Source organism: Cydia splendana, chromosome 2 (genome assembly GCF_910591565.1).
Source record: "Cydia splendana chromosome 2, ilCydSple1.2, whole genome shotgun sequence".
NCBI classification, from domain to species: Eukaryota; Metazoa; Arthropoda; class Insecta; order Lepidoptera; family Tortricidae; genus Cydia; species Cydia splendana.
Window position 1 is genome coordinate 31345937 of NC_085961.1, and position 26997 is coordinate 31372933.

Here is a 26997-nt window from a genome sequence, read left to right on the forward strand (position 1 = left end):
AGTGTTGAGTGTATATATAAGTACCTACAGAGTTACAACTAGCTGGTCTTCCACTACAACATTGACGCAAACATAACTACATCCACGCGTTTAAGAAATATCTAGAAATAACGATGATAATATTTATCTGGTATCTTATGGAAAATAACATGAATTGTTATGCTTAATGGCGACAGTAGCGTCGTTACGTTACGGGTGACGGGTTATGATGACAATAATGATTAAATATTACGGACTAATTATTATAAACAATACCTACGACAATGCAGAGCACAGCGGGTCGCTCACGCCACCCGTTGACGCAAACCCGCAGGGCACCTACTACTACCGTCATTTACAGTAAATATGTACGTGATATATAGTATGCAGTACCTATATGTCACCTTGCCTTTTATGTTCATTCGCTACAAGTATATATGCGCCACCTAACTAGCTAACTAGTTAGATCTGACCAAATCTGACTTATCGGGTCCGTGCACTGCGCGAGTAGGTACACCGTACGTACAAGTTTACAATAATACAACTATCCATCCATTTAAATCCTTTATTCATGATTTTACACCAACATGAAATATACACTCAAACTTACATAAACATGAAATCTACACGACACGACTTACAAAAAACCTGTGGCGTTATTGTTATATAGTTAGGTACCTACTTAAGTAACAATATTTATTCAACAATGTGTTAGGTACGTATCTCCGTGTCCCCTTAAGACCGCTAGCCCTGAATGCACTGGAACATCAATAAATCCTTACATTAGACATTCAGTGTACATTAGCGCTGTACTATTAAGATGTTCACATTTCACAAACATCCGCTAATTCATCGTCGAGATGAAAATGAATGCAAGTAGATAGGTACTGTAGATAGCCAACGAATAGTATAAAGTTTAGGTACGGTCAGCCAAGAAAGTGGTTTACCACTTTTCGACTCTATCAATCAGATGATAGAGTCGAAAAGTGGTAAACTACTTTCTTGGCTGACTATACCAACAATAAATCCATAACAAAACCTATTGCGATATCAGTATAATTGTTTTATTATTGTCCTATTGCTCAAAACACAACTAAATTTATCACCGTTATCAACTTTATCGACGAAAACACTGAACTACCACAACATGCACCGAAGGCCGATATTGAGTAACAATAATGACATAGTTGTGTTGTATTGCGTGGGTCCATCGGTCACCGGCGCGGCGGCGGCAGCGGCGCGGTGGCCAGCAGCGGGTCCAGCTTCTTCATGAGCCGGCAGGCGGCGCGCGCGTCCACGTCCGCCAGGAAGAACGCCTCGAAGTTCGGCAGCGGCCGCAGCAGCGTGTACAGCCGCTCTGCGTACTTTCTGCCACATGCATAAACATCCAAACATCATCATTTGTCATGGTCAGAGTCAGGACTAAAAAGTTATGCTACGATTACATGCACCAACAAAATGGCCTAACGAAATAAAATGCTGGGTTAGTCTGGTCTGGACACACTTTGCCCTAGAAAAATACACCCAAATACGCCGAGCCATGATAAGACGGGAGTCCAACGGAGTTCTCATTTTAAAACTAATGGTATGGGTTGGATTGTAATGAAACTTTGCACATACAATGACATGTTTTCACAAAACCGCCTCGTCACAACCATCTTTCCTCTTGTACTGACTTCCCCTTAAACCCCTGCAACCACGGGCGTAGCCAGGTTTTAGTATCGGGGGGGGAGGGGATTGGGATTCAAGAAAATAAAACGACTAAAAGTACATAAAATAACCCTTACACAAGAAAAATATTAGAGACTAGCTGTGCCCGCGGTTCCGCCCGCGTGGAATTCTGTCTGTGTCAGTAAGCGGCTAATTTCTAATCTTAATTTCTCTCCCTCTCCCTTGGAGGCGGAACTTGAAGTAAAGTTGACAGATGGATATGCTAGAGGACAGTAGACCAGATAAAATATTTTAGGTACCACTAAATAAAACTACACTCCAAAATCAATAGTTTTTTTCGCCCTTATTATAATTTTACACGTGATTTTAACGACAGAGTAGGTGTATATCGGACGATACAGTAAGGTATACGCACGCGAGCGAAAGCGAAGCGGCCTGCCTGGCTAGAGCGCCACTCACGTGGTCTTCTTCAGACTCCTTAGGAAGAGCGCGTGCCGTTTGTTACCTCAATGCGTTGCGAGACTTTCGCGAATGATTCGATTTTTTCGGGAAGGCATGGAAATGTGTATAAAATGCGAGTCCCAAATCGTTTGACTCCGCAAACGACTAAGAACGATTAAGATATTTTGATGCCCTAAGCATTTCTAGACCATGGTGACCCCTCTCCCTAGGGTCATCAAGATTACATTGAATTTTTTGGTAAATTGAGTGACGTTCATTGCCGCATTACAGCTGAGAATGGAAATCAGTCATATTGACAGCATATCACGAAAATTTACAGTGCCGTAGCAGTAACTTTGCAACAGAGTACCTAATGCTGCTGTAGTCGCCATATCTTAGAATGTAATTGAAAACGCGAGCGGAGCGAGCGCGAAAATTTTTCGATATAAAAACGCAATTTGATAGACAGTTGTACATTTTTACTTTTTAGTATGGAAATCAGTCACATAATTTTATCACGAAAATTGACAGTGCTGCAGCAGTAACGTAGCAACAGAGTAATGCTGCTGCAGTCGCCATCCGAAAGTCACCTTTGTCATATCTTAGAAAGTCATTGAAAACGCGAGCGAAGCGAGCGCGAAAATTTTTCGATATAAAAAACGCAATTTGATAGACAGTTGTACATTTTTACTTTTAGTATGTAAATCAGTCACATCATTTTATCACGAAAATTGACAGTGCTGCAGCAGTAACGTAGCAACAGAGTAATGCTGCTGCAGTCGCCACCCGAATGTCACCTTTGTCATATCTTAGAAAGTAATTGAAAACGCGAGCGAAGCGAGCGCGAACATTTATCGATATACAAAATGCAATTTGATAGACAGTTTTACATTTTTACTTTTAGTATGGAAATCAGACACATCATTTTATCACGAAAATTGACAGTGCTGCAGCAGTAACATTGCAACAGAATAATGCTGCTTCAGTCGCCACCCGAATGTCACCTTTATCATATCTTAGAAAGTAATTGATGCGATCCGATAATCGACGAACGCGGAGAAATCCAAAATCCAAACCACCGTATACTATAGGTAATATAGTTAGTAATCAATGAAATATGCCGCACGCCTGTTCTTATTTTAATTCTATGAATGTTAATATTCTGAACTTTTCGGGGGGGGGTTTGAACCCCCAAACCCTACGCCCGTGCCTGCAACTGTAATTCTATTGAGAAAACTAATGTTATAAAATATCTTGGTCTATTAGTTGACGATAAGCTGAACTTTAAACACCATATTCATAATCTCTCCGGAAGAATTAGAAAGTCAATATATATATTCAAAAAACTCCGTAATTCTGCAGATGAATCACTATTAAAAATGATTTACATTGCGCTTTGTCAGTCTGTGATCAGTTACTGTATTTCAGTTTGGGGCAGTGCAGCAAAGACTTGTATGTTGGAAATCGAAAGGGCCCAACGCTCTGTACTAATAAAGGTGATGCTCAAAAAATCCTATCGGTTTCCAACCTCTGATCTTTACGCCCAAGCTCAAGTTTTAACCGTCCGACAGCTATTCTTACACAAAATCTGTTTATACACACACAAAACCTCTAAAACATTGCCCTCATATAATATCTTAGTTAAATAAAAACCGGGCAAGTGCGAGTCGGACTCGCGCACGAAGGGTTCCGTACCATAATGCAAAAAAAAAAAACAAAAAAAAAGCAAAAAAAAAACGGTCACCCATCCAAATACTGACCACTCCCGACGTTGCTTAACTTTGGTCAAAAATCACGTTTGTTGTATGGGAGCCCCATTTAACTCTTTATTTTATTCTGTTTTTAGTATTTGTTGTTATAGCGGCAACAGAAATACATCATCTGTGAAAATTTCAACTGTCTAGCTATCACGGTTCGTGAGATACAGCCTGGTGACAGACGGATGGACGGACGGACGGACAGCGAAGTCTTAGTAATAGGGTCCCGTTTTACCCTTTGGGTACGGAACCCTAAAAACGCATTTTCAATCTACCAATTCCCGAAGTACGTTCCGCCTTTGGAAAACGTTTTGGAGATCGCATTAGAGTCACAACTTACAATTCCATTCTTAAACAGTCGTGTAACCTTAGATCTAGCACCACTATAGAAGCAAAAAAACTACTATTTAAATTCCTAAGTTCTCTTAGTTATGCCGAGACAGAAGCTATGTTAGATAATGTACTTTAGCTTATTAATGTTATATATAAGTACTATACCTTTATCAACCTTATTGTGTTGATATGATTGTTAGTTATAATAAGTTTATTTTGCCATAAGCTGGACTTTATGTTTGTAACAATAATTCTGTTGTTTAAGTTGGCACAGTGGCTGGTAACAGCCACTGCATGGGTAGAAAGCGGCGCACACCTCTCGACACCCCTGAGCCGCTCACACCGATGTTGCTCCTGTGGGCGCAGCACGGTTCCATTTTTATCGTCTATCACTATGCGCGTCCCTTTCGCACTTACGTACTTGTTAGAAAGTGACAGGCATGGTGACAAGGGATAAAAACGCGACCGTGCTAAGCCGCCTGGTCGTCTTTACGACGGCAGTTTCAGGGGCCCATCTAGTCAGCGGCGAGTCACCGCCTGCCTCGATGACGGTGTTAACATTGTTATGGCAGGTGTCCGGACCTCTTTTACAATAGCCCAATCTCATTGTCCACCCAAACATCAATCCATAGACCGGTCTACTGTTCACTTTTTCTACAATAGTCCCAATGCCTGCTGAGACCGGTTCATGGGTGTCTATTGTTGCGCCTGTGAACGGGTTCCAGCAGGCGTTCTACATGACATTAAAGCTCTCCAAAGGGCCTCTACGTGTTGGATCTATATCCCCACGCAAGCCTATCAAAAGACCGGGATTTATAGGCCCGTGATATCTAAGGAGATACAAATATTAATTCTGTTGTTTAATGTATTCCTGGTACCCCGCGATACAGGCGAAGCCTAGTGCGGAGACCTCTGCCTCACTCTGTAATTTGTATTTTTGGAAATAAAGATTTATTATTATTTTATTTTATTTTTATCTACGCCTGTAAATAATTTACATTATTTACTTTATATCAAAAAGAATAGATAGTATAGAGGGGTCCTGTCATTGTAAATTTTGTAGTCACTGTAAATTTACTGCCATCTATCGACACACGACTAAAACTCAAAATGAAAACGTATAAAGTTATCAAAAAATGTATATATATGGATAAATTATTTTATTATTTTTATATCATTTTGATCCATGTTCATTCACTGATATCTATGTGTTAAAATTGTTAAATATGAAACGGTGTCGTCACGCCATCTAGCCGACCATAGGCCAAAGGTGTGTGCGACATCTATTCGAGAATGACTTTTACTTGAATTCCGAGGCACGTTTTTTCCTTAGACTTTATTCGTCTTATACGAAGTTACATATGTCTTTGCTTTATATGTAGGTATAGTTCCAGCTTATAAAAAAAAAACAAAATATAATAATAACAATAATTCTACATGACATTAAAGCTCTCCAAGGGGCCTCTACGTGTTGGATCTATATCCCCACGCAAGCCTATCAAAAGACCGGGATTTATAGGCCCGTGAAACCCGAAATGGAGTACAAACAATAATTCAGCCTATATACGTCCTACTGCTAGGCATAGGCCTCCCCTTATGCTCGAGAGGGCTTGGGCTATAGTCCCCACGCTAGCCCAATGCCGATTGGGGTCTTCAAATACACCTTTTGAATTTCTTCGCAGATGTATGCAGGTTTCCTCACGATGTTTTCCTTCACCGAAAAGCTAGTGGTAAATATCAAGTGATATTACTTACCTACATTAAGTAAGTCCCGAAAAACTCATTGGTACGAGCCAGGATTTGAACCGGATGAAAAGTCGGACGTAATATCCACTCGGCCACCACCGCTTAAAACTAACCGCTTCAACATATATGTAGAGCAATAACAAGTTTTGTATTAATAACTTTTTTATTGAATAATTTTACAGTGTAGACTCACTTGTTTTTAGTCACTCGCGCGACATGTTTCGGAGAGCCTAGGTCTCCTTTCTCAAGCACTGACAGTGCGAGCAGCGTTCACGACGGCCGTGTATCGCGTACTGCAGCTCGCCGCGTCGCACGCTGCGCGCGCGCCGAGTAAACAGGTTGGGGGAGGTCTTCCGCTGTCATTGTAGGCGGGCATAATGGTGTGTTTGGGCTTGGGTCACCTAACACTTGTAGCGATCCACAGCACGAACTCACTATGTCCACTACACTGTCACAACACTAACTGGTATTCTGTTGATGAATCACAGGCTTCCATGCTGGCGGTACAGCCCAGCCGCTATCCCGATTGGGCGGCGCCCTAATTTCAATTCTTGAGAAAGGAGACCTAGGCTCTCCGAAACATGTCGCGCGAGTGACTAAAAACAAGTGAGTCTAAACCGTAAAATTATTCAATGTTAGTATGTCTCACAACAGTTTAAATTCGCGAACTTTTTTATTTTTTTACCTATATACTTAACCGTCTGTATGGAGAACCGAGCTTGATGCGGACTCTTAATGCCTACTCAGAGCTAACTGAAATGATACACAGTTTAAGGCCCAGATTATAGTGCATTATTTTTCTCGTTTATTAGCAAAGAAGCGCACCGACCGACCTGGTGTCCTGGTTGCGATCGTCGAGCAGCGCCGCCAGCGAGCGCAGCACCAGCCGGCGCGCGTCGGCGGCGGAGCGCGGCCGCGCGCGCAGCAGGCCGCGCCCGCCCGCCGCCAGCGCCGCCGCTACCACCAGCAGCCGCGCCGCCGCGCACCGCACCAGCCCGCTCTTGTGACTGACGACAACCAAATACAACAACTAGTAGCCTCCACACTTCCTCCAAACAGGTAGGTACTGAAACACGTTGATGATTAACACTCACTCGGCACCGTAGAGGCAGAGCGAGGTGACCGCGGGCGCGGTGGCGGCGGCGGCGACTATCTGGTCCAGCGCGAGGTTGGCGGCGCGGCGCAGCGCCGACGCCATGCTGCCCGTCTTGCCCAGCAGCGCCGCCAACGCCTCGTCGAAGTCCTGCGCACAACATTCGAACTGATGTAACTATCGCTTTTTATTGACCGAAAAGCGTTAGGCGTATGTCGGGATGTTCTCCTCTACAGATCGCAATTTTCAACCGATTCTGGTGTTTTATTTTTTAATAATCACTTCCTCAAGAATCGCTCTATGTTTTTGAATTTATCGCGAATATACATACACACAAACAGACAGACGCGGCGGGGGACTTTGTTTTATAAGGTGTAGTGTTATCCGAGATTACTTGAGCCTTCGAGCAACACCGGCTTCCGACACGTCGGAAGGGAGGGGCCCAAGCGTTATCTTACCGTACGAATCTTTCTGCCATTTTTTGCGGGGGGAAAGGTGCACACAGTCGCACTTCTCATACACTTACATACAAAATCCAATCTGTAATGACGACACAAATACATAGAAAATGGCACACGTCAAAGACAAATCTTGCAAACCTCGATCTCTTTTTGTGTACGGACGAGTCACAAGTGTCACAACACGCACACTAACACATTTTCGTCGAAGAATTTTTATTGTATTCTGAAAGATGAGAAGTCGGATTTGTCGCTCGACCGATCCGCAATTTGTACTGGGCGAGCAAAATCGATAAATCCAACAATTACATGAGACTAAATTATAATAATTGTGTTTAAATGTAATTAAACGTATGATATGTAAAAAAAATATTACATGTGAAATGTAACATCTTCTTTTTGTAAATTTGATGTCCCCTACCCAAAAGGTAAAACGGGACCCTATTACTAAGACTTCGCTGTCCGTCCGTCCGTCCGTCCGTCCATCCGTCCGTACGTCTGTCTGTCACCAGGCTGTATCTCACGAACCGTGATAGCTAGACAGTTGAAATTTTCACAGATGATGTATTTCTGTTGCCGCTATAACAACAAAATACTAAAAACAGAATAAAATAAAGATTTAAATGGGGCTCCCATACAACAAACGTGATTTTTGACCAAAGTTAAGCAACGTCGGGCGTGGTCAGTACTTGGATGGGTGACCGTTTTTTTTTTTGCATTTTTTTCCCGTTTTTTTTTCATTATGGTACGGAACCCTTCGTGCGCGAGTCCGACTCGCACTTGCCCGGTTTTTTCTGCTGCTGTGTTCACGCGCGCGTCTGGATTCGGTCTAGTGTAAAATCCGAGCGCAACTAGTTTTATTACCCGCGCTAGATCAGTTGATCTTGTACCTAGGCAGAGGGGAAATAGTGCGAATGCCGCCTCCCTTCCGTGTTGCTCGAAGACTTGAGCGAAAATCGCGTTCTAGAAGAATTTTAGACAGAATTACGACTGACTACTAGTTTATGGGCTCTACTTGCGATGGTACAGTAACTCACCGGTCTCTTGGTGTAGCCGGTGTGGCTGAGCAGCGCGGCCAGCGCGGCGCACGCGGTGCGCGCCAGGCGCGTGCGCGGAGACTCCACCTGCGCCGTCACCTGCGTTCATATTAACCTACGTAAAAACTAGCCAAGACAAATCCTTTATAATTTCAGGATTTCCTACACAGCACAGAACTTGGCACCCATATACGAGTAGATCGCAAATCTTTTATCGGCGAGTCAAGAACGACACAATATTCTTAATAAGTAGGTACCTAAGTACCCACTGCAGTAAATCAATATATAATTCACTGAACACGTATAATTTGAAAACTTTTTATTTAAAAAATCAATTTCCGGTAACACCCTGTATAAAAAAATATTATTCACAAATTTCACTAAAAACACTATTCTGATCGTTTTAAACTAATTGTCTGCGTTCCGCATAGGTGGTAAACATGAAAGGTAAAAAAAGGAATACGGCTAAGAATTTAGCTGGAAAGGAAAAATAAATATTAATGTGGCGAATATTATGGACGATGATGGTTGACAAGTTGGCGAATGATACCTAAATTTTGAGCCGCTTGTTTATACCGCCCTTCAAACGAGGCTTTTTGAATTTTGAGGATTTGTAAGAAGAAGAAGAAGAAGAAGAAGAGGTATGCGGATCACAGATATTAACAAATGGCGGAACAAAAAATATGGCACAAAAATACAAAACAAATAATTAGGTGGTTATAAAAATTAGAATTGGAAAACTAACGCTAAAATTTTTAAGTATTTCGGTCTTGAAGTACAGGGGGAAAAAGGTAAATGGGACAAATGTGGAGGCAAACGCAAGGGTGCCGGCAGCCGGTAGGAAATTTACTTGTACAGCACAGATGGCGCACAAGATGGGAGGCACACGCAAGGGTGCCGGCAGCCGGTAGGAAATTGACTTGTACAGCACAGATGGCGCACAAGATGGGAGGCACACGCAAGGGTGCCGGCAGCCGGTAGGAAATTTACTTGTACAGCACAGATGGCGCACAAGATGGGAGGCACACGCAAGGGTGCCGGCAGCCGGTAGGAAATTTACTTGTACAGCACAGATGGCGCACAAGATGGTGTCTTCAAGCAGGCCGACGAGGTAAGCCACTCGCTTCCTGGCGAGCGCGTATGGCAGCAGACCGGACGATAACGATGAGGTTTCTTCACTCCACCAGTGCTTAGCGCCGACCTACGCACGGCTTTGGTGGCCAGCAGTTTACTAGGAGCCACTCCTCTCCGGACGCCGACTCACGCACGGCTTAGGTGGCCAGTTGTCTACGAGGAGCCTTTCCTCTCGTCGATTAACGCACACTTTCGACACTTCGTATTAATTATCAAACTGGTTAAACGTTGAACGCTGCAAATCTAGTTTAAGAAACAGCCCGGATCACCAACGACTTTTTGACACGAAATCCACAAACCATCTGCCAAAAAACAAATTCAAAGTTTTCTTTCTCGAACATTCCATCAAAATTTGAATTAAAATAATCGCAAATATGCATTTTATTTTTTTACAAACGGCCAGTAGCGTTTCGCTACACTACCTATTGAAACTTGGCTCTCATTTCATATTTATGTTTTTGTTGGGATATCATTACTTTTTTTTTTTTTAGAACACAAACAGTCATAATAAACATATTACATATGTTGTACAGTCAGCAGCAGAAGTTGCTAAGCGGGCGTGGTGTTCAAAATGATCTTGATAAGGCGTGCTTTTCCCGTACGAGCTAAGCGAACCAGTTTTTTGAATCCATCGGAAATATAAGAAACAATGTTTTAAAATTGTGAAAAAAATATATCTTATACTTAAGGATCTGGCAGATATGTTTTGGATCTCAAAAACATGATTAGATAAACTTTGCTCGATAGAAAAAAATTCCAAAGTTACGCCTTTTTTTAACAATAAATCAATCTCAGAGCTACAATACAAACTTTTTTGACTTGTTTTTTACATAAATGTATAGGTAATAAGATAATCTAGATGATTTGGATCACTTTGTCTCGGTAACATCATTAAAATAATTTCTATGTTTCAATACCTACTAAATCCGCAACCGCCATCACTCGCGAACGCACTTACGCCCTCTTCAGTCGCGCGGCAGCGCTTGTAGAGGACGGACCTGCGTCAGTATGTTCCGCGCGGTCACGTGATTTTACCATTTACAAACAATGGGAAACAAAGCATATGAAACGTAAGAAAAAGTCACTAAGTGCTATAAAAACACACTTTCTGATAACAGAAGCATCTAATACTTTACGAGGTGCTTGAAAGCGCCTAGCTTTCCTACATCAACAGTTAAAATATTTCAGTATTTTCACTAGGTCAGCAACCAATTTCAATGTAGGTTCTTAAATAATATTATATTCCTAGATAATATAATTGTGAGTATGTAAGTATGATATATTTACAGTATTTCACCTTTACTGATATACCTACGTCCGATCTGCAAAATGATTATATTCCTTCGTGCTCTTTGACTCCTTTGAAAATCAGAAATTATTTATTTGGATTGATACAGTATGGGGATGTTACAATATATGTATAGTGTTACGCTTTTAGTATGAGGGTGCCGAAGGCGCCCGGCTTTGGATCGCATGCAACGCGCCACGCCCGTCAAGCGTGCAAATTCATCATCATAATCATAAATTTAAATAAATATAAAACGTCAAATTGAAATAATTGAAAAAAATTACCCTAATAGGCATATCGCAATACAATTATTTAAGAACTACTTAAATACATATCACTAATTTTAATATTTGACCACGGTCGACATGAATTAAATATAATTGAGAGTTCAAGGTGCCTACAGGCAGTTCATCTTGCGCTTGGTTGTATTAGTCTTGTTCGAGAAACTGAACACGGTGAAAAATAGAGATAATACTCCTAAAAATACGTGTGATACCTCATTAGATTCGTCATAATGCCTAGAAAAATGCATTCGAAGCGTGTAGTAGCACACACAAAATATCAAAAGTTATAAGCAAAAAAAGGGGGAAAAAGTAGAGATCTTTAATTTCCCCAATATCTCAAAAAGTATTCATATTACGGTGCGAGATGGGTGGGGGGTGCTCGACCAAATGTCATAGAGGGCCCCAAGACAAAACAAACTGCATTTAAAAATTTTCAAAATGGCCGACTCTATTTTTTATTTTTTTCAAGTTGGTCCGAGCGCGCTGAGATTTGGCATGGCGAAAGATAGAGGCCTCTAGATTCCTATGAAAAAAAAATTTTTTGGAAAAAATCTAAGATGGCGGAAATAATGGTCATTTTAATTTTGTATGGCAACTTTTAAACGGTGCGAGATGGGTGGGGGGTGCTCGACCAAATGTCATAGAGGGCCCCAAGACAAAACAAACTGCATTTAAAAATTTTCAAACAGGCCGACTTTTTTTTAAATTTTTTTCAAGTTGGTCCGAGCGCGCTGAGATTTGACATGCGGCGAGCTTGGGGGCCCAAAATTACCATGTGAAAAAAAAATTTTGGAAAAATCCAAAATGGCGGCGGACACGGGCCAAATTCAAATTTCCAAGTAGGTTAGGCGAGCCCGAAGGGCGAGCTTCAGGCTGGGAGGCCGAAGGCCGACCCCGCGGAGGGCCGTCAGGCCCGGAGCTTTATCTCGAATGTCCAAGCATGCTCCACCCCCAGTAATTTTGGGCAAGGCCGAAGGCCGAGCTGCGGGAATGACGAACAAAGCAAAATCCTATACAAAAAGTGTGTTAAGCGAGCCCGAAGGGCGAGCTTCAGGCAGGGAGGCCAAAGGCCGACCCCAGTGGATGGTCGAAGGCCCGGAGCCTCCACCCCGACTCACAAAACGCGAGGCCGAAGGCCGAGCTGCGTGAATGCAGTTCCTCCAAACGTCCTACAAAGTCAACTTTCTTGATAAGCGGAGCCGGCGGGCCGAAGGCCCGACGGCGAAGCGTCAAGGCTCGCGAAGGCCGAAGGCCGAGCTCCGCGTTGGGCCGAAGGCCCGAAGCGTCACACGTGAGGAGGAAGTTGGAGCTGAAACACGACCCAATAGGAAAAGGTACGATTTCCCAAGCACGCGAGGCCGAAGGCCGAGCTGCGGGAATGAAGTTCTCGCATGCGGATCTTTTCTTTCTATCAAAAGTATAACTTTATTTATTTCTCCCTTTGGAAAACAAACTACTACACAACAATAACAACAGCAGGAATGGACTGCTACCAACAATGTGGGTTAGGTTAGGTTAGAACTGCGACCCTCACAGGAACAGACTGCTACCAGAAAAGTGGGTTAGGTTAGGTTAGAAATGCGACCCTCACAGAAACGGACTGCTACCAGAAAAGTGGGTTAGGTTAGGTTAGAACTGCGACCCTCACAGGAACGGACTGCTACCAGAAAAGTGGGTTAGGTTAGGTTAGAACTGCGAACCCTACAGAAACGGACTGCTACCAGAAAAGTGGGTTAGGTTAATAGTTACAACAGCACAAACAACAGCAACAACAACACGTCAACAACAGCACCAACAGCAAACAACACGCGTACCGCGGGGCCCTCGGGCCCCGCGCACAGGGCAAAATCTAGTTCATATTATTAAAGAGGAGGATATTTCCAATACAACATTATATACTTGCAGGACTGTATCTCCATTATTTATACTTTTTATTCAACGCTGAACACAGTCCTCCACGCCTCATTTTCGGCGTGAAAAAGCGATTACGTAACATTCAATATAATTTTAAAGGTATTAAATATTCATTGAAAATTAAAAAAAAATTATGGTGTATTTAAAACATGTCAACAAATGTACTACTTGTAGAAATTTATCTTAAAGTTATTTAGGCAATTGTTAATTAACAAAATTTTCTCAAACTTCCTTCTTTATTGAAAACGAAAAAAAATTTATAAATAACTATCGTAATATTTTGTCGCTCTTCTCATATAAATGCTTAATAAGATCACATTATAAAAAATCTAATACGTTTTAAGACGCTATTTTGGGTTTTACACATTATTACGCGATCAAGATCATAAAAAAAAAACATTTAGTAAACTTTACTAAATCAGATTATTTGTGAAGGGTGCGGAATACGGGGTGTTCAAAATAAGGCGGGTATAAGACAATTTTTTTTAATATTTTGTGTTATTCAGTCAGTTACGTGGTCTTTCACTATCGGCCTCATCTGAGAATTCAAAGTCGCTCAACGAGCTATGGAGGGGGCTATGCTCGGAGTTTCTCTGCGTGATCAAATCAGAAATGAGGAGATCCGTAGACGAACTAAAGTCACCGACATATACTGTGTGCATATTTATTTGCGTTATTTGACATCTGTCACTCACAACAGCAATACAACGTAAAATGTCTCGCACATCGAAATCACAAAGGAAAACAATTGCACTACGAACGTTTACGTTCTACGTCTTTCTTTTAATTTAGGGCTAGCCGGACACCACCTTTATGAATCGGTAGTCGTCTAAGTAAATCGATATGAATTTTTCATTTTTCTTTTAATAAAAATAAGGAAAAGGTGGATAATCAACTGTAAATATGGATATATTTATCGTCACCTAACAGACAACAAATTTGACACAGAAATAACATAAATAAACTTGAAAATAGATCCCCAGTTAGTTTAGATTTTGACGATGGGTGCGACCTACTCGGTCGGTGTATTAAATGCCTTGCGCGAAAACCATATAATTCTAGCTTGATTTAAATCGCAAATAAAAATTCATTATACGTCACAATTCGATACCTCAGTCTACGTGCCATCCAATCGTAATCGCTTGCTGTGACTATCGATTTGGGTTAGTTACATCTCTATACAGGATGTCCAGTAATTAATGGACAACCTTCTAACCATCGACAGGGCAGGTTAGGCTGGTCCAGAAAATGCACTTATAGGTCTAGTAAAAGTTTCGTGGTTTTCGAGATAATCGCACTTTTGTCTTTTTTACTAGTTAGCACCATACTTCACTTTAAACACCATCTAGGCCATATCTTTATTTGTAGAAATGTAAATAGCATGTGTGATACCATTTTAGAATCAGTATTAGATAAACTATTTTTAAGAAAGTCGGCCACTCTGTTCTCCATACATTTTTTTTTCACCACAAGCGACCCGACTTCTTGAAAATGTTATATATATATATATATATGGGCAGGCCACATTGCGCGCAGAGAAGATGGCCGATGGTGTCGAAAAGTGCGCGAGTGGAGACCACGGACTAGCAAGCGCAGCGTAGGACGTCCACCCACAAGATGGACTGACGACCTTGTTAAGGCCGTCGGAAGACGCTGGATGCGGGTCGCTTCCGACCGGAATGGAGGTCCAAGGGGAAGGCCTATGTTCAGCAGTGGACGTCTTATGGCTGAGATGATGATGATGAGTCAGTTACAACTTAATTAAAAAATATATATATAATGTACTTAATAAAATGTAGGTACCATCGGTGCGCGAGTTTGACTCGCACTTAATTGAATTATTTTCTTGAAAACATTGTTTCGTTAAAATTGTGTGATCATTAAAGTAGGTATAAAGTCGATAGGTATTGTAAACAATAATTTATTAAGTTAGGCAACAAAAGTATTGGAAATTGTGATAATGAGACCCACCAAAAACATTTTCATGTAAAATGTTGCCAAGAAGAAACCATAAGGCTTGCACTGACAAAAAGTTATCAGAAATTTACTTTGAACCTGTTTTTTTTTTGTTTTAAGAGCTTATAAATAAGTACTACTGATCAGTAACAACGTTTTAATTTCACGGCAGCGTTATTGAGTTAAAGGAATCTGTAAAGTAAAATTATTGATTAAGGTTAATAACCTTTATAAATAGAACCCTTAATTGACCGTCTCCTTTAAAATTGTTACTTTCCTTTAGGTACTTTAACTCGAACACGCTGCCATGAAATTGAAACGTTCTTTACTGATCAATAATAAGTACACATGTCTATATAAAAATAATAATTCTACATGAAATGATCAGAAATACGTAATGCAAAAAATACATACGTACATATACAATAAAAACTCTAAAACGTGACCATTTCCCGGTCTAGTTAAAATACTGCCATCATAAGATCATTATACTGTGACCCGTCTGCTATGTTTACCGTCCGCGCTCACGATCTCGGCGAGCGGGTCGCGGGACGCGCGGGCGGGGCTTCACGGTTTGCCGCGCACCTCAACCCCTCAGATTCGTTGATGAGTCGAATCATATCGCCTTAAGAGAATAAGAGCGTGTCAAGGTATTTTTGAACACCTCGCCCGCTTAGCAACTTTTGCTGCTGACTGTACACAATGTACAGAAACTGAGATGTGATACAAACAGACCTACTACTTGAGACTTTTTGTACAGAAATTACTAGTATTCATCATGAAAGCAGTTTTGCCCAAGCTGAAAAGGAAACCATCGCTAATACGCGGTCAATAGTTAAAAAAAAAACAGTTTTCCGATTTTTTCCTTTGTATACGTCTAATAGCCTTTATGCCAAATATCAAGTTTCTAGATCATCTGGAAGTGGGTTAGGTTTTTCATTTTGTAGGTCTAAATTAATCTAATAATTATCAATAGGTAGGTATATGTTTTTTTTCCATAGTATTATCAATAATTTTTAGTCGTTGTTTAATTTTCAGATTTTTCCCTCTATACATATACACCTAATACTCTACCTTGATGCCAAATTTCAAGCTTCTAGGTCATCTGGAAGTTGGTTAGGTTTTGATACTTTTGATCTATAAGTCAGTCAGTCACAAAAATGCCGTTTTTAACAAGCTTTTATTAGGTCGACCTGTATGTACATAACTATGTAATCAAATCTTGCAAGTTAAATTTGATTGAGCTGAAATTTTGCATGCATGTATAAATCGGATGACAATGCAATATTATGGTACCATCGAGCTGATCTGATGATGGAGACCGGAGGTGGCCTTAACAAGCTTTTATTAGGTCGATGTCTTGGAATCTAAGGTAACTAATTTAACCATCTTCCAAGGATCGTAGCGTCATGAAAATTGGCAGCTGTATGTAGTTCTGATGACAATACAGTAATATGGTACTGTCGACCTGATCTAATGACGGAGACAGGAGGTGGCCATAGGAACTCTGGGATGAAACAACGCAACCTAATTGTGTTAGGGGTTTTTAGAATTGTCTCGATGAGTATTAGTTGTCTGTCGTAAGAAAAGTACAGTCAGCGATAAAAGCTTATTGTACCAAAAATTTAATTTTTGCCAAAAACTTATTTAAACGCAAATTTATCAATAACTGTTTGAGCTACGTTTATGAAAATTTGTATTCTGGATACGCTAAGGGACTTGAATAAATGTGCCAATTTTCATGTGTGTAGGTTAGATAGGTTTCAAGTTGTGAAGGGGTCAAAAGTAGCTCGAAATGGTTCGTGTAATATTACACACGGTTGCTGCGTCGCCGTTCCTTTTTCTTTGGACTTGGCTGATTATTTAATCAGGCACTTCACTTTGTTAACGCACTTAGCAGCCATATTACGCATTTGCGGTTGCAATGAATATACCTTCAAACAGCAACACTCTTAACTGTCCATCGGTGGACCCTTAAATCTGGTTTTCCAAAAAAAAAATGCCATATAAATGTCGAAAAAACACCCTCTTTATAAATTTACCCTTATGCCTTTTGTAATAATAAGGTTTACCTACCAACTGTCAGTTAAGAGTGTGGGCGATGGTACCTAATATGAATGATCGTACGGTGAACCGCCCACTTAACACAAGTGTTTGCAAACTCACACACATTGGATGAAAAGGGGTTGAGGAAAAGAGAAGTGCGTTTCTATCAAACGGCTTTAAAATGAATGCCACATGATAGGATTCGATGGCGTGCTGTGTTTATGAATGGTGATGTGTAGCTAATACTTATAAGTAAAATGTTGATTATAAACATAGCATACCAGTCGCAGCAGGTCTGCGAGGCGGTGCTCGGGCACGGCGGGCCAGAAGCCGCGGAACAGCCGCGGGATATCCTCCAGCACCTCCACCACCACCGCCCTGCGGACACTTTTCTATTTAATACTATTTTTAGGGTTCCGTACCCAAAGGGTAAAAACGGGACCCTATTACTAAGACTCCGCTGTCCGTCCGTCCGTCCGTCCGTCCTCCCGTCTGTCACCAGGCTGTATCTCATGAACCGTGATAGCTAGGCAGTTGAAATTTTCACAGATGATGTATTTCTATTGCCGCTATAACAACAAATACTAAAAAGTACGGAACCCTTGGTGGGCGAGTCTGACTCGCACTTGTCCGGTTTTTTATACAATTTGAGCCATTTCGGACTGACTATAGTAAGTACCTATTATAATAACATATTATATCAACATGATGTTGACATTTTTTATCATGCGCCTTGCCAAATTATTAGAGCCATGTACGAATTTTTTAATGTTATTTAATTTATTACAACTATTAATATTAATTATTGACATAGCCTAATTTAAATGAATTTGTTTCTTTATCTGTATAACGTTGACATGTGATGTGATTCTAAATACTTGGTGTAAGTGTGACATAAACATAATATGTAAGTATGTATATTATAGTTTGTAGCTTTCTAATAGACCCCGACGGCTAATCCTTTGTCTATTGTTAAGTAAAACCGCTCGTGCCACGTGCCACAACCACCTGCATAAAAAATCGTTCGATCACTTTACCCAGGTAATTGAATTACAATTCCTATGGAAATTGCAATAAGATTTAAAATTAACTAATGGATAAGTATTTTGTTAGGATGTGTGTGGTCCGTTCAACTCACTCACCCGCCGGCACTCAGAAACCGTAACCGTAGTACTAGCTGAGTGCCGGCGAGTCGAACGCTACAGAACCAGTCTAAAATATGTCATCGAGATGCGTAACAAAGGCGCGTTATCGGAGAGCACACCTACACTGGTTTTTTGAGCGTTGGACTAGCCCGCGCTCAGGTGCCAGATATAAATATAAATATCAATATCAATATTATAGGACATTTCTTACACAAATTGACTAAGCCCCACGGTAAGCTCAAGAAGGCTTGTGTTGTGATAGAATAATTAAGACCCTTTTTTGCAGGTAAGTAGCACGTGCGGTTTTACTTAACAATAGACAAAGGATTTAGCCGTAGGGGTCTATTAGAAACCTACAAACTATACGCAATATGAATAATAACATTAATAACTTTACCTTTAAGCGCCTTGGTCTATAGTTCGTTTTTTTTTAGCATTAGAAAGAAAGTAAGCGATCTTGAGAGAAAAACGATTTTTTGCCGTAACTTATTTTTAAAACATGTTTTTCAATTAAAATACACATCAAGATTGTTTACCTTTTTTCTAATGCTAAAAACACGAACTATACTTATAGACTGTAAGTAAGCTTATTTGTGAAAATTGTGAACTGATTAATAAAAAAATAAATCAAAGATTATCAAAGGATGATTTGGTGAAAAGATGTTGAAAAAGAATTGTGTGTTGAGTACCACTTAGCTCCGCAGCTGTCGCTGCCCTCGTACCGGTTCACTTGCTGCTCGAACGTCATCCGCGCGCATGCGCAACTGCTAAAGTAGTGAGTAAACGTTAACTTGATAACAAACTTATAATTTGATTTTAAATGGAGTATGACGATGGTTAATTTGGCGATATTTGGGGGGTTCATGTTCATGCCGTGCGGTTATACAGATTCTCTCGAGTAGGTTGCTGCATTTGATTTGTCCATTTACGACCATGTGCAGAAAAAAGAGGTCCAACATTCGTCGCCGATCGCGCAAGCTGTTCATATTATAGGTACAGTGTGTTAGGGCTTGTGCACAAATCACGCGAGGTTCGATAGGGGGAGGGGGGTCACGAAAAAATCACGATAGATCACGTATGGGGGAGGGGGGTATAAGGAAAGCTCACGTGTATTTTTCTACAGTGAACGAAACTAAGAAAAAAAACCTACCACATGAGTAGATACTTTTTCTCGGTTTCGTTAAACATAAAACTTCACTCTGCACTTCAAAATAGCGAGTCTATTTAACGAAAATAGAAAAATAAACAAGATTTACTATATAAAACACAATTTATCTTAAAATTAGGTCGAAAGAAAAAAATTCAAAAAAATACACGTGAGGTTGTGTGAGGGGGGGGGGGGGACGGCTAGCCAAAAACCTCACCAAATATCACCAAGGGGGAGGGGGGGTCATAAAGTAGTCGAAAACACCTCGCGTGATTTGTGCACAACCCCTAACCGGCATGCGGGCATTTATTAAAACTGATAATAATATAATCCATTAGCAGTTGTTTGCGTGTATTAGCAAATCATAATTATGTGAATTAACTGCTCAATTAAATTTCCGAAATAAGCACACGCAATGTAGTGGGTGTACTGCGTAATTGTCGTTACTCATATCGCTAAAGCACGTGGTACAAGGCATGTCGTGGTACGGGGGTAAAAAAACTGAGACAACATAATAAAATTATTGTCATCCTTATCGTTGCGTTCATGTATGGAGGTTTCAATACATTAATTAAAGAGTTTTTTGTCAACTTTGACATGACGATTTCGCGTTACTAATGGATTACCGATTTTTTTTGCCAGATTTTTCATATCCCAAACAGTGTGTCCCAAAAATATAAAAGCCAACTAATCATTTCCCAACTAAATAAGTCGCATATAAATATTTTCCAAGAGAACGATATGCAAAAAAATATTTTGAGATTTCCTTAATTTGGCAACATTTATTTTACCAAATTTTAATTACTCGAAATTATTAGTTGCCAAAGAATACAAAATCATATCAAAACATGACAAATGTAACAGTTATCCAAAAAAAGTTGCCACTTTTTATTTGAACAAATTTTAATTACTCCAAATGAGTACTTACCAAAGAATACAAATAAAGCGGCCAAGACTTGGCACTTAGTGCGAGTCGGACTCGCCCATGTAGGGTTCCGTAGATACACAGATAATACAGTAAAATTATACATTTTGCGTTTCCGTCAAATCCGGTAGTTCTGATTTTTTGCAGACTTGTTTATGATGTTGGCCCAATGAATAATCCAAGTTTGTGACCTCGAGCGCCGAACGCAACTTTGTCAAAAATCGAATAAACCGCAATTTTTTTTTAGATTTGGGCGATTATAACCCTAAAGTACTAGTTTTTGATAGTAACATCCTAGGGCGTTTTTAAAGTAGAATAAATTTGCTACAATAAAATACTAGAATTGTCTCTGTACATCTAATATTTTCCGAGATAAAGCCTTTCAAAATGTATAATTTTTTCGAACTTGTATTCGTAGGCTAAGTAAGTGCAGTGAGTATTACACTTTTGTCTCAGGCGATGCCGGTTGGCACAATTGTTTCTAAGGTCAATCAAAGCTGATTTGGCCCGGTAGCCACAAGATCGTACCGTACGTATGTACCTACGTTGACAAAGTTGCGTTCGGCGCTCGAAGTCACAAACTTAGATTATTCATTGGGCCAACATCATAAACAAGTCTGCAAAAAATCAGAACTACTGGATTTGACGCAAAAGAGCCAGGTTACTAAATTCGACAAAGTTACTGGATTAAGAATACATCTACATACCAAGTTTCAACAGTATAGTTCTTATAGTTTCGGAAAAAAGTGGCTGTGACATACGGACGGACAGACAGACAGACAGACCGACATGACGATTCCATAAGGGTTCCGTTTTTTGCCATTTGGCTACGGAACCCTAAAAAACAAAACTCATACTCATAAGTAATTGTAGTGTTTTTTTTTCAATGCGGGGGGCTTTGCCCCTCGAGCACCATCTTGATAGCTTTCGTGTGGTTTAGACTAACGCAACATATTGATATTCAAAAGTATGACTTACCTAATTGTTAAAAAACAATTGTAATTGTAGCATATCCCTTTTTTAAAAACAAGTGAGACCCGGCAACCGGTTGACGAAGCCCCGCTTCGCGAGGCTTATATTTTCTGCTGTGAGGAACACAAGGTTACTAACGAACCTATCTAGGTAAAAATATAGGTAGGTAGTCTTGTAGTGTTTCATTTCAATGCGGGGGGCTCCGATAACAATCCCTTTTTTAAAGCAAATGAGACCGACCGGCAGCCGGTCGACGAAGCTTCGCTTCGCGGAGCTTCTATTTTCTGCTCTGAGGAACACAAGGTAACTAACGAACTTATCTAGATAAAAATATAGGTAGTCCTGTAGTGTTTTTTTCAATGCGGGGGGCTCCGATAACAATCCCTTTTTTTAAAGCAAATGAGACCCGGCAGCCGGACGACGAAGCTCCGCTTCGCGGGGCTTCTATTTTCTGCTCTGAGGAACACAAGGCAACTAACGAACCTATCTAGGTAAAAATATAGGTAGTCTTGTAGTGTTTTTTTTCAATTTGTTATTTGTTATTTGTTTATATGGAAAATATTGAGTTGACAAACGTGCAGTTGGTATGGTTGGGAAACGAAATTTGGTCAAAAAAGTTTCGGTAAATTAAAAGGATCCCGACAATTTCAAAAGTCGTCAACACATCGGGTTGTCAAAACAAACCAAAAAATTAGCAAAACTGGTATTAGATTTTCTTTAAAATGGGTTACGATACTCGAGAGTTATTGATACACGTGGAACTGCAGCTCAAGGATAAAGCTATCGGAAACACTTCCCAAATTGACGACATCCACACAATGCTCGATTGATAACAGCGGCTTTTCAGCGAGTTCGTGAGAATAGGCCAATCGCCCATGGTCAGCCTGAAATGGCCATGCACGGGATCGTGCCAGTGCAAGTTTCTCGAGCCGTTTCGCTACCGTCACATGGGCGTAAGGTGAAAATTTTGTTCACTGTTAATTATTTTTTATTAAACGATAGTTCTTGTAGTAAGGAAACGGCCAAGCGACATATTTTGACTAAAGTGTTAAGTTTGTGAAGTTAGGGCTTGTAGAGTTAGAAGCTTGGCTCTACTTGAGATCTGATAGCTTTTTAACCGACTTCAATTTCATAGAAGGAGGAGGTTCTGTATTCGGTTGTGGCTATGTTTTTTTTTATTTATTTTTATGTATGTTCATCGATTACTCCAAGACCCGTGGGCCGATTTGAGTAATTCTTTTTTGTTCGAAAGAAGGTATTTCCAAGGTGGTCCCACATTAATCTGGTGCTGTTCTGATGATGGGATCCATGAGGAATTGAGGGAACTCCTCAATTTTTAAATGCACATGTAGGGTGATTTGGGTGTTTTCTTAAGCCACTCGCAGCATTTTCTCTCGAAAACCACCAATTTGATGAAATGGACCTGATGATGATGATTGTTTTGATGATGATCATGACGATTTCTTAAAATGTACGACATTCGATTATTCCGAGACCCGTGGTCCGATTTAATTCTTTTTTTGTTTGACGGGAACTGCCTCCAAGAGCGTCCCATATTAATCTGGTGCTGTTCTGATGATGGAATCCGTGAAGAATTGAGGGAACTCCTCAATTTTTAAAGGCACATGTATGGTGATTTAGGTATTGTCTTAAGCAAATCAAGCATTTCCTCTTGAAAACCACTAATTTAATGTGGACCTGATGATGATGATTGTTGATGATAATGATGATGATTTTATAAATGTAGATTACTCTGTAACCCGTGGTCCAATTTGAGTAATTCTTTTTTGTTTGGACGAAGTTAACCTCCAAGGTGTTCCCATAATATTGTTGGTTCTAATCTGATGACGGAATTCATAAGGAAATGAGGGAACTCCTCAATTTTTAAAGGTACGAGTATGGCGACATCGTTGTTTTTTATAGTAACTCAATCATTTCCTCCCGAAAATAACCCATTTGATGAAGTGCAACTGTGGCCTTACCACGAGTTAGACACTACATATTCGCTAACGTCTTTCGTAACTTACTTTCTATATATATCGCTCGAACTAATAGGATGCCAGTACGAGCGGGACGCATAGAAAGTAAGTTACACACACGCTAGCAAATATGTCAGTGTTAGACTTACGGTAAGGCTACTGAGGAGTCGGGGAATGGCGGTTGAAGGGTTGGTGGTTCAGGCTTCAGGGTCGAGGGGTTCCGTGATCAGGGGTTGATGTGCTGTGAGGTTGAGTGATCTGGGGGTTGAGAGATTGGGTTGGAGGTTGGATTTTGTATTTGTACACTGTATTAGTGATAGGAATGATTACGAATTTAGTGATACGCATCATTATTCTTTTCATTCATGCGTCACGCGTCACTCATAAGCTGTGAACAATGCCTTATAATTAAAAATGGAAAAATAAAAACTTTTATAAAAAAAAAACCGACTTCAAAAAGGATAAAATAAAATATTATCCGTTTTTAAGTATATGCGTTACCAACTGATATGTTTGAAGCCGGTGCCAAGACAAATAGTAACAATGCCGGTCAAAAATAATCAGCTTTATGTCTATAAATCACATTACAACTGTACAGTCACCTGCAATAATATGTTACACAACGAAGGCCGCAAAAATATCTGACACGATTTTATTTGTAGAGCCAATAAGAGCGTGTCACATATTTTTGCGGCCTTCGAAGAGTAACATATTATTGCAGGTGACTGTACTAATAGGTATTATAATGGTGAACGTTATTCTGTCTGTCTCTTTGTCACCTTTTCAGCTAAACAACTGCCATGTAAAGTGGTGAAATTTGCCATGCAAGTAAAAAGTTAAAGCCCTGTAGATGGTTGTTGAAATGTTTTATATTTTGAAATCAAGTTCTCTGGATAAAAGGCGGAAAATAACTCAGTCCCGATCCCACACCTGAGTACTATGGACAGTTCGAAAATTAGTAAAAATTGCTCTTTAAAAAACATGTCGGCAATCGCATAGGTTTTATACTAGTACCGACAAACATGGTACGGACTGCGCCAAGGTGGATTAAAGTGACAGTGGGTTCTTAGGTATCAACAGAAAGTATGATCATTGCTGTCGTGTAAGGCAATCCAACGTACATACATATAGCCACATTGTTATCGAATCGCCCTAAAATCATGGTATGTTTCAAATTTGGCTTGGCACCGACTTCAAACATATCAGTTGGTAACGTATATACTTAAAAACTGATAATATTTTATTTTATCCTTTTTGAAGTCGGTTTTCTTTTTTTTGTAAAAGTTTTTTTGAAAATACCTTCATGCCAAATATCAAGTTTCTAGATCATCCTGAAATAATAAAGGATTTGTCTTGGCTAGTTTTTACGTATAGGCTATTATTGTCTATTACTTTTCTAAAATTTCTAAATTTTCTAAAGTTTTGTTGGTAACTAGCCCAGTCAAATCCTTTATTTCTAAGAGGTAGGTTTATTTTAATGTTAGTTTAGTAATGGTTGTTTAGTTAGATAATCCTTTATAATTTGAGGATTTCCTACACAGCGCAGAACTTGGCACCCATTGCACATAAGTAGATCTCAATTCTTTTGTCGGCGAGTCAACTCAACAACGACACATATTCTTTTTAGAGTTCCGTACCCAAAGGGACCCTATTACTAAGACTCCGCTGTCCGTCCGTCCGTCCGTCCGTCTGTCACCAGGCTGTATCTCACGAACCGTGATAGCTAGACAGTTGAAATTTTCACAGATGATGTATTTCTGTTGCCGCTATGACAACAAATAATAAAAACAGAATAAAATAAAGATTTAAGCGGGGCATCCATACAATAAATTAACGTGATTTTTGACCGAAGTTAAGCAACGTCGGGCGGGGTCAGTACTTGGATGGCTGACCGTTTTTATAGATAATGGTACGGAACCCTTCGTGTGCGAGTCTGACTCGCACTTGGCTGGTTTTTTTAATATAGAACTTAGCTCTCATTTCACATTTATGTTTTTGTTGGGATAGTACATACGTCGGTACCTCACTCTGCGGCCCTGACCACTGGCAACTTGGGCCTTGCCCCGCTGCCGGCGGCACCCCAGGTTACGCTTTTTACAATGTGTTTATATGTATTTTTTAATTGTTTTTTTTTATGTGTTTTTGTATTTTACTTTTATATTCATATTATAAATGACCTAGTCTTAAGAAGAAAATTAAATAAAGGTTTATAAAATATTGTTGTATTTATCTGCAGTATGTATGTGTGTACGCAGTTATTATTACAGACGAAGCGCTTTTCGCATGCCGCTCTACTTTAATTGCGGTAACCTCTTCTATAGTCTTACCAGCATTTACAAACCACGGCGTTCCATCGTTTTCTCACGTTTAACACCAACATATATATTTTAGGAATGAGTCTTAAGTCAATTTCCTTCATCAAGTTCTGGCCCGGTCGACTGACCTGCAGGCTTGCCGTAGGCGAGCAATGACGTCGGCGCACAGCGCGTCGCAGCCGCGCGCCGCCGCCGCCACGTCGTCGGCGCCCGCCGCGCCCGCGCCGGCCAAGCGCGAGTGAGCGCTGTCCGGCGACGAGCTGCGGCAGTCCGGGCTCCAGGTGCTCCTGCGCAACGGTACATACCATCAGCCACCATCATAAATCAATATACCTACACGAACAAGCAATCGTAAAATTTGCCCAATAAAAAAAAACTGCTATTTAACTGATCACCAGATTTAGTAAAATTTAATACCAAAAAAATCTATTTTACCACCCTAAAATAATAAATGATCACCAAAATTATAACACCATTTTAATGTGGAATGATTACCAATTTTATTACATTTTACTATCCTATTAAAGGAAATAACACCAAACTAATCATTATTAACCCAAAAATAGTAAATGATTACCAAATTTCAAACCCCATTTTAATGTGAAATGATAACCAAATTTGTACATCTTGCTATCCTATTAAAGAAAATGACACCAAAATAATCATTGTAAACCCAAAAATAGTAAATGACCACCGAAATTAGAACTCCATTTTAATGTAAAATTACAACCAAATTTTTAAATCTTGCTATCCTATTAAAGCAAATGACTCCAAAATAATCATTGTAAAACCAAAAATAGTAAATGACCACCAAAACTGTAATCACATTTTAATTAAAAATATATCGTTATCCTATAAAATTAATTAATCCACTTCGTCACCTTTTTCTAGTAGCATTTTATTCATGTAACAGTCGCAGTTCTTACTTAACCTAACCCACTTTTCTAGTAGCATTTCTTTTCTGCAAGGGTCGCAGTTCAAACCTAACCTAACCCACTTTTCTAGTATTCGCAGTTCAAACCTAACCTAACCTACTTTTCTAGTAGCATTTCTTTTCTGTAAGGGTCGCAGTTCAAACCTAACCTAACCCACTTTTCTAGTAGCATTTCTTTTCTGTAAGGGTCGCAGTTCAAACCTAACCTAACCCACTTTTCTAGTAGCATTTCTTTTCTGTAAGGGTCGCAGTTCAAACCTAACCTAACCCACTTTTCTAGTAGTCGCAGTTCAAACCTAACCTAACCTACTTTTCTAGTAGCATTTCTTTTCTGTAAGGGTCGCAGTTCAAACCTAACCTAACCCACTTATCTAGTAGCATTTCTTTTCTGTAAGGGTCGCAGTTCAAACCTAACCTAACCCACTTTTCTAGTAGCATTTCTT

General features: G+C 40.1%; 1 protein-coding gene across 2 annotated transcripts in view; it reads right to left on the minus strand.

Annotated features, from left to right (window-relative positions):
* Window positions 1-526: 526 nt before the first annotated feature.
* Window positions 527-26997, minus strand: part of LOC134806156 (uncharacterized) — a 31607-nt gene continuing 5136 nt past the window's right edge. Inside the window, exons 4-10 of one of the 2 annotated variants that reach the window (XM_063779442.1) lie at window positions 25749-25907; window positions 18972-19049; window positions 17419-17515; window positions 8516-8614; window positions 7022-7170; window positions 6761-6934; window positions 527-1347 (exon numbers count right to left, since the gene is read on the minus strand). In XM_063779442.1, the coding sequence (XP_063635512.1) occupies window positions 1194-1347; window positions 6761-6934; window positions 7022-7170; window positions 8516-8614; window positions 17419-17515; window positions 18972-19049; window positions 25749-25907 (910 nt within the window). In that variant the 3' untranslated portion in view covers window positions 527-1193. The remainder of the gene's footprint in view (window positions 1348-6760; window positions 6935-7021; window positions 7171-8515; window positions 8615-17418; window positions 17516-18971; window positions 19050-25748; window positions 25908-26997) is intronic. The other variant, XM_063779443.1, reaches the window with a different exon arrangement.